The 9135-nt window shown below is 46.4% G+C and overlaps 1 protein-coding gene across 2 annotated transcripts in view; it reads left to right on the forward strand.

The window, feature by feature from the left end:
- Positions 1–4381, forward strand: part of LOC121933474 (zinc finger protein 691-like) — a 14312-nt gene extending 9931 nt beyond the window's left edge. Inside the window, exon 8 of one of the 2 annotated variants that reach the window (XM_042473264.1) lies at positions 754–4381. In XM_042473264.1, coding sequence (XP_042329198.1) covers positions 754–1541 — 788 coding nt within the window. In that variant the 3' untranslated portion in view covers positions 1542–4381. The remainder of the gene's footprint in view (positions 1–753) is intronic. The other variant, XM_042473265.1, reaches the window with a different exon arrangement.
- Positions 4382–9135: the final 4754 nt, after the last annotated feature.

Genomic DNA, 9135 nt, shown 5'->3' on the forward strand with positions numbered 1-9135 from the left:
TTGTTTTATTTATATACCGCTATTCCAAAGATCATAGCAGTGAACAGCAAGTAAGCTAATTAGCAAGTAAGCCATCCAGCATCTGTTTAAAAAGCTCCAAAGGATTCTGCCACCCCCCGAGGCAGTGTATTTCACTGATGAATGGCTCTTAGTCAGGAAGTTCCTTCTAATATTGAAGTGGAATCTCTTTTCCTGTAGTTTACATACATTGCTCCATGTCTCAGTTTCTGGAGCAACAGAAAACAAGCTTGCTCCATCCTCAGTGTGACATCCCTTCAGATATTTAAACACTGGGGTGTTGTAAATTTATTCATCTAGAGAATTTATACTCCTGCCTTCATCTACAAAGATTTCCAGAGTGGCTTACAAGTAGTTAAATCTGGCAGTTCCCTGCCTTCAGGCCTGCAATCTAAATAAATTACCCACAAGGAAAAGGGGATGGGGTGGATGGAATTAAGTCCCAACAGTTCCTGGCTACTCGTCTTCCCCTCAGAGGCCAAAGCAATGGCATTTGGAATACAGAGGAAGGGTATCTGACTTGTCACAGGGGCCCAGGCATGATGGAGCTGTTTCTGGAGTCTCTTCTTCTCCCTCAGAGGCCACAGCAATGGCAGTTGGAATGGCTGCTGTTCCCTTTGCAGTTGCCCATGAAAGCTGTATTGGTGTTGACTGGATAAAGGTTCATATTGGGTAATCTGCCTTGGGAGGTAGCTTTCTCCTTCCCCTAAAGCCTGGTTCCTTTCCTTGCCCCAGCAGAGCACAGTATGCTGTTCCAAGCTGCAGATGAGGAAGGCAGTCATGCGCTCGGGTCGTCTGTAGCATCCTGCAGGAAGGCTGGCCATCAGAGCACCGTGGGAGATCCTGAGCAGAGAGAGGCAGAGGCGAGAGGCTGCCTGGCCCAGTGCGGCATGTGCGAGAACGTCAAGGACCAGGAGAACCTGGGGGACCACCAGTACAGCCGCAAGCGGAAATTCCAGTGCACAGAGTGCAACCGAAGCTTTGCTTTCCAGGGGCAGCTCACCCAGCACCTGCTTGTCCATGCCCCTGGCATGCAGTTCAACTGCGATGAATGCAACCTGTCCTTCTCCAGCCAAAAGGCCCTGACAGTGCACAAGCGCGTCCACTCCCTTGACTGGCCCTTGCACTGTTCGGCCTGCAACCGGAGCTTCACAGACGCAGCCAGCTTTGAGCGCCACCAGCAGACCCACGCCCCCGGCAAGGTCCATCGGTGCCTGGAGTGCAACGTCTATTTCACAAACCCCATCGCTCTGATTGAGCACAAGCGGATGCACTCGGAGGACTGGCCCTTCCGCTGCACCCAGTGCGACCGGACCTTCGTGCACGAGGGGCTGCTGAACGAACACCTCCAGAATCACAGCCGGACGCGGAGTCGCCGTTGCCACGTCTGCGGCTCATGGTTGTCTTACCGGGGAATGGTGGAATATACTGAGGGCCAGCTGTACCACTGTAAGAAGTGTAATACCATTTGCCGGAGTTCGGGGGTGGAGCAGGGAAATAAACCAAGCGAGGGAAATGTGTAGGCCCTTCTAGGTTCCCGAGGGCATACCTCTGGTATGAATAGATCGGCACAAAGGCCACTCTCCTAAAGACACCCCTTGTCCCTGTTTTGTTTGATTTATTGGGCAGTGAAGCATTTCAGGAAAAAAAAACCTCCCATTTTCTTAGGAAAGCGATTTTTCTCCCAAGAGAAAGAACATTTGGGGGTGGGGAGGAGTATCCTGCTTGGATCCCATGCCCTGGCATGTGTTTCAGGGCACATCCCAACGCATTTTGGTGGTTGCCGCCCTTCCTGGATGCATTTCTTCAAATCCCAAAAAATAAATCCAGAAAGGGTGATGATCAGACTGAAATGCCTGCCAGCGGGAGAAGTGGGAATCTCGTCCTGTTAGGACAATCCCTGGTGGGCCCCAGCTAGGGCCAGGGGCAGTCTGTGGGCTGCATGTGGTCCATAGGACAGTTTTATGCGACCCCCCGAGTCCCTTGTGTATGTGTGTGTCTGTCTGTCTGTCCATTCTGAAGACTAGATCTCTCTCTCTCTCTCTCTCTCTCTGTTGGATGTACAAATGTTGCAGGTCCAGGGTCCACTTTTATGCCTCAAGCCTCTCTGAAGGCTGTGTACGCTACAAAAAAAGCAAAAAAATAATTAAAATTTTAAAAAATTAAAAATAAAGCAACCCCCCCCCAAAGTGGCCAGATGTCCACTTCTGGGTCTTAGAAACTGGTGTTTTTAATGTTAAGCAGCATGAGGGGGTGGCCTTGCAACCTCCTTGAAAGGGAAATTGTTGTACTTGGAACCTTCCAGGAGCAGCAGTTTATCCTTTTTTCTTTTCTTTTTTGAAGCAGCAATTCATATATTTTTATTTTTATTTTCTTCTTTTGGCTAGAAAAAGGTTGGTCTGGAAATTCTGGAGGTGTTGAGGGCTATAAAAGCATTGTCGGGGTCTGCGCTTTGCTCACTCCTTCTCTCTCTCTCTCTCTCTCTCAAGTGTGTCCTGGGACACAATTCTTGGCTAAAACAAGGCACTCCCTCCCTGCCCCTTGTTTGTATGTCTCCCAGAAAATGCCCTCTTGTAAAAAGGAAAGTTTATATATATTTTTAAAAGAATCCTTCCTCTGGAAGCCTCCAAGGCAGTGGTTCCCAACTTTGATCCTCCAGATGTTTTGGACTTCAGCTTCTTTAATTCTTGACTGCTGGCCCAGACTGTTGGCGTCTTGGAGCTGAAGTCAAAAACAAACTGGAGGACCGAAGTTTGGGAACCCACGGGGATAAGAAGTGGCACTTCCCCCCCCCCCCCAAGCTGCTTGTTTTGATCCTCTGGATGATTTTTTCACCTGGCGTATGTCCCCCCCAGAGGTCCAAGGTGGATGGAGAATGGGACCTTCCCCTGAGACAGAGGTTTTGTTGAGTGATGGAGCTGTGACAGAGCCACTGGGGGAGAGAGGGAAGACCCCATTAACCTCTGGCCTGTGGTCCTCTCAACCATGAATGGCTTATTAGCACTCCCCACATGTTCTTTCCCCTCATGCTTTCCCCAAATTAGTGCTCCCTTGTGATGGGATTGCAGATTTCCTTCCCCCTCCTAACCCCATTGTCTTGCCTGAGCTGGTTGCCTGTGTAATAATAGTTCCTCCCTAATTCATTCCCCAGCAAATCCTTCCTTGGATGGATGGGTTCAGAGAGTCCATATGCCCCACTGAGCTTGCTGTTTGGCTGACCACACGAATAGTAGAAGGCGGTCACAGCAGCACACAGGTTGTTCTCTTGACTGCCACCTTCTTGCATAGCCCTTTGCTCACCTGCCCTTTTTCTTGACAGAGGATCTCATAATAAGAATAATAATATTTTTTCTAAGTTATATCCTGCTTTTCCAAACGATCAAAGCGGCTTATGCTGATTTTCTGCTCTCTGTTGCAGTTTCCTCTTTCAAAACTTTCCATCATCTTTTCGTTGCTCTCCAAATGCCTGTGACCCCAGGATAAGGTCTTTTTTTCACAGTTCCCCACTGTATTTTGGGAGTTGTAGATCGGCCAGATATGACTTGCTACCATCTGCCTGTGGAACATGCAACGTCTGGAACTTTGCTTTGTCTGTCATGGCTTTTATTATAAATGGCTACATAGCACCCCATACTAGGCCATGTTTGTCACCCTGCTCAAGAAGCCACTTGGCTGGTTTTCCATTCCTTTGGAGTTTGGGTCTGGCCCTTTGGTTTCCCTAAATGGGAATTAGAGGATCCCTTGGAATGGAAAGAAATAATCAGTTTAAAAGGTGGTTCCAAGGGGTTCCTGACTCTGGGGTCCCAGTGTCTCAGCATTAAATGGCTCCTTCACACAGAAAATGTAGTGTTCTCATGACAAAACGTACCTTTGAATGGGTAAGTGGCTGACTGATGTACTTCTTGGGGAAACACGGAATCGTTTGTGACTCTTTAATCAACTTGGATGCATCCAGATGGCATAAGTAATCCAGTTTGACACCGCTATAACTGCCACGGCTCAATGCTAGGGAATTTTGGATCTGAGCAACAAGCTATGATTCTCAAAATTCCCTAGCATTGGGCCGTGGCAGTTAAAGTGGTTTCAAGATGGATCATTTATGGCGTCTGGATGAGCCCTTCTCCCATCCACTCTCTTCCATGCGTTGGTGAGCATTGTGACCATCGTTACAACACCAAAAGAAGGCTTCCTTGCAAAGATGTTGGCTTTCTACATTGAAGCTTAAAAAGCGAAACAGGCTCTCCTCCTAAGTTGTCTTTTACCTGAAGAACCTCCTGTACCTTGTTTGCTGTGGAGCTTGATTATAAGAGTGTAGACTTTGCTGGAACTATACAAATAATAAAATATCCCCTTGATGAATTAATTGATGGTCTGGTGTGTTTTTGCCTTAACATTGTGTGTGTGTGTGTGTGTGTGTACACGTGTACACTTTGACACTGTAGACCAGGGTTTGAGTCCCTGTGTATCCAGGGAAACCCAGTAGATGATCCTGGATGGTCGTCCCATTATATAAAATGGGGTATTATTATTACTATTATTAAATTTACAATGGTTCCTTGCTGTCCTCTGGGGTTTGGTTCCAGCTTTGCTCTGCTCTGGGCCCACAACAGATTCCAACTTCCAGAATTCCATAGCCTTGAGCCAGACAGTTAAACTGGGTTATTTCTCCAGTGTGGATCCATCCTGAATTGACATAAGTCAGAAACAACTTCAAGGCTGTGGGTTTTTTGGACTAAGTGGCCATGTTCTAGAAATTTTTCTTCCTGATGTTTTGCAAGCAGCATCTGTGGCTGGCATCTTCAGAGAATGCTTTGCCTGGAAAAATTGGGTGTGTGTGTGTATGTATGTATGTATATATGTGTGTGTGTGTGTGTGTGTGTGTATATATATATATATATATATATACACACACACACACACACACATACATACTGTGTGGGCCTGGGAATGCAGGAGTGATTTGCATGGAAAGAAGAAACCCTTTAAGTAGACAAGGTTTGTCTACCAGTCCTGAGGAATAGCAAAATAAGGACTCAGCAAATGCAAATGGGAAACCATTCAGAGTCAGGGGCTTTCCCAGCAGATAATGATCACCAATCAGCAGACATTAATCCTCCTTTGCATTAGCCTCCCAGCTGCTTGTATGTGTGTGCTGTGCCCCAGGACTGTTTGTTTTTTGCCATCCCTGCACAGCTGTGCAACTCCTGAGGAGCACTGAACAACTACACCACGTACTGTATAATTGTTGTTGGGTGGTTGATATTGGGGTAAGCATATGATAGCGGGAGGAATGAGCCTATTGCAGGTTCTCCTCCATGTATTAATTGTATTGCTATTAAGCAGGGACATTGCTAGATTGCGGTGATGGTTTTGGTGGGGAAGTAGGGGGTCATGTTAATTCAGATCTAATTCATGGAGCTCCGATTGAAGTATAGAATCATAGAATCAGAAGTGGAAGAGACCGCAGGGGCCATCCAGTCCAACCCCATTCTGCCATGCAGGAAATCCAAATCAAAGCATCCCCGACAGATAATAAATAATAATAAATTAATAAAATTTTTATTTTTATACCGCCCTTCCATAGATCAGGGCGGTTGACAGCAAAATATCAAACAACATATACATCAGGGTTACAAACAATTACAAACAGAATAAAACCCCCGTTAGCCAGTCCTCTTTGCCACAGAAGAGGAAGGGAGGCCCACTGGACTTTAATCGGGGAATGCAAGCTGAAATAGAAAGGTTTTTAGGTCCTTTCTAAATTGGGCCAGGGAGGTGGCCGAGCGGAGCTCTGTGGGCAGCGTGTTCCAAAGGGCTGGGGCGGCAATGAAAAATGTCTTCCTCGCGGTGGAGGTCAACCTAGCCCCTGGCACCTTAAGTAGTTGCTGCCCAGATATTCTGAGGGTGCGGGACGGAATGTATGGGGAGAGGCGGTCCTTCAGGTATCCTGGGCCCAAGCCATTTAGGGCTTTATAGGTCATCACCAACACCTTATATTGTGCCCGGAAGCGAATAGGCAGCCAATGCAGATCTTTAAGCACCGGTGTAATATGGCTGGCCCTGGAAGTTCCAGTGACCAGCCTGGCTGCCATATTCTGTACCATTTGTAGCTTCCGGGTTTGGTATAAGGGTTGCCCCATGTAGAGTGCGTTGCAGAAATCCAATCTCGAGGTTACCAGAGCATGTACTACCGTTTCAAGGTCCCTCTGGGCCAGGTATGGGCGCAGCTGGCGAATAAGTCGAAGCTGATAACAGGTGTTCTTGACCATCGCATTCACCTGAGCAGTCAGGTGAAGCGACGATCAAGAAGCACCCCCAGACTGCGCACAGAGTCCTTCACAGGGAGCGTGACCCCGTTCAGGACAGGTGGAACTACCACCATTCCTGGACCAGGGGAACCTATCACAAGTACCTCCGTTTTCTCTGGATTCAGCTTGAGTCGGTTTTCCCTCATCCAGCCCATTACTGACTATCCAGCCTCTGTTTGAAGACCTCCAAGGAAGGAGACTCCACTACACTCCGAGGAAGGAGTGTGTTCCACTGTCGAACAGCCCTTACTCTCAGGAAGTTCCTCCTAATGTTGAGCTTGAACCTCTTTTCCTGTACCTTGCATCCATTGCTCCGAGTCCAATTCTCTGGAGCAGCAGAAAACAAGCTTGCTCCCTCCTCAATATGACATCCCTTCAAGTATTTAAACAGGGCTATCATATCACCTCTTAACCTTCTTTTCTCCAGGCTAAACATCCCCAGCTCCCTAAGTCGTTCCTCATAGGGCATGGTTTCCAGACCCTTCACCATTTTTGTCGCCCTCCTTTGGACACGCTCCAGTTTCTCAATGTCCTTTTTGAATTGTGGCGCCCAGAACTGGACACAATATTCTAGGTGGGGCCTGACCAGAGCAGAATACAGTGGCACTATTACTTCTCTTGATCTAGACACTATACTTCTATTGATGCAGCCTAAAATAGCATTGGCCTTTTTAGCTGCCGCATCACACTGTTCACTCATGTTCAACTTGTGGTCTACTTGGACTCCCAGATCCCTTTCACACGTAGTTTCATTCAGCCAGGTGTCCCCCATAATCCTATATCTGTGCATTTTATTTTTCCGCCCTAAGTGCAATACCTTACATTTCTCCGTGTTGAATTTCATTTTGTTAGCTTTGGCCCAGCTTTCTAGTCTATTCAGGTCATTTTGAATCTTGATCCTGTCCTCTGGGGTATTAGCTATTCCCCCTAATTTGGTATCATCTGCAAATTTGATAAGTATGCTTCCAATTCTGTCATCCAGGTCATTGATAAAGATGTTGAATAGCACTGGGCCCAGGACAGAGCCCTGTGGGACCCCACTGGTCACTTCTCTCCAGGATGAAAAGGAGCCATTGTTGAGCACCCTTTGGGTTCGGCCGGTCAACCAATTACAGATCCATTTAACAGTTCCTTTGTCTAGCCCACATTTTAGAAGCTTGTTTGCAAGAATGTCATGGGGAACTTTGTCAAAGGCCTTACTGAAATCAAGATATACTATATCCACAGCATTCCCTTCATCTACCAAGCTGGTAATTTTATCAAAGAAAGAGATCAGGTTTGTCTGACATGACTTGTTTCTCTGAAACCCATGTTGACTTTTTGTGATGATGGCATTGCCTTCTAGATGTTCACAGACTCTCTGTTTAATGATCTGCTCCAGAATCTTTCCTGGGATTGATGTCAGACTAACTGGACGATAATTGTTGGGATCCTCTTTTTTCCCCTTTTTGAAGATGGGGACAACGTTTGCCCTCCTCCAGTCTGCTGGAATTTCTCCTGTTCTCCAGGAGTCCTTAAAGACTATTATTGCCAATGGCTCCAATATTACATTTGCCAGTTCTTTTAATACCCTTGGATGAAGTTCATCTGGTCCCGGAGACTTAAATTCATTTAGATTAACAAGGTATTCCTCTACTATCTCTTTACTTATTCTGTGCTGAAATGCCCCTATTCTGTCCTCTGCTCCATTATCCTCAGGTTGAGCCCCTTTGCCTTTTCTGAGAAGACGGAGGCAAAGAAGGTGTTGAGTAATTCTGCCTTTTCTCTGTCTCCTGTTAGCATTTTGCCATCTTCTCCACGTAGTGGCCCTACCGTTTCCTTCTTCTTCCTTTTGCTGCGGACATATCCAAAAAAGCCCTTTTTATTGTTCTTAACCTCTCTAGCAAGCCTGAGTTCATTCTGTGCTTTAGCTTTTCTGACTTTACCCCTACAAATGCCTGCTATTTCTTTGAATTCCTTTTTTGTGATTTCCCCCTTTTTCCATTTCTTATACATCTTCCGTTTGAAACTCAGCTCAGTTGAAAGTTCCTTAGTCATCCATCCTGGTTTCTTGAGACACCTCCTGTTTTTCTTTCTCACTGGAACTGTTAGAAATTGTGCCTTCAGTATCTCCCTTTTGAGAAAGTCCCATCCGTCCTGAACTCCTTTATCTTTTAGTATTTCTGACCATGGAATTGCCCTCAATACTTCTCTAAGTTTACTGAAATCCGCTCTCCTAAAGTCTAGGATGCGTGTCTGACTCTGCCAGCCTTCTCCTTTCCACTGTATTACAAACTCCAGGAGAACATGGTCACTTCCACCTAATGATCCCACCACTTGCACCCCATTAACCAAGTCATCCTTGTTGGTTAGGATCAGATCCAAAATAGCTGACCCCCTTGTTGCCTCTTCCACCTTTTGGACCATGAAATTGTCTTCCAGGCAAGTGAGGAATTTGCTAGGCCTTGAGGATTTGGCTGAGTTTGACTTCCAACAAATATCAGGATAGTTGAATTCGCCCATCACTACTACATCTCTCTTTTCTGACTGTGTGGTCATCTGTTCTAGAAAGAGATCATCCAATTCCTCCGTCTGACTTGGGGGTCTGTAGTAGACTCCCACCATAATATCCTTGTTGTTTCCCTCCCCTTTAATTTTTACCCAGATGCTCTCCACCTGGCTTCCAGGATTGATGTCCTGGATCTCTTCACTGGTGTAAATATCTCTGACATATAGTGCTATTCCTCCTCCTTTCCTGTTTGGTCTATTTCTCTTAATAAGGTTATACCCCTCTATTTCCACATTCCAATCATGAGACTCATCCCACCAG

The sequence above is a fragment of the Sceloporus undulatus genome, chromosome 6 (assembly GCF_019175285.1).
Source record: "Sceloporus undulatus isolate JIND9_A2432 ecotype Alabama chromosome 6, SceUnd_v1.1, whole genome shotgun sequence".
In the NCBI taxonomy this organism is placed as follows: domain Eukaryota; kingdom Metazoa; phylum Chordata; class Lepidosauria; order Squamata; family Phrynosomatidae; genus Sceloporus; species Sceloporus undulatus.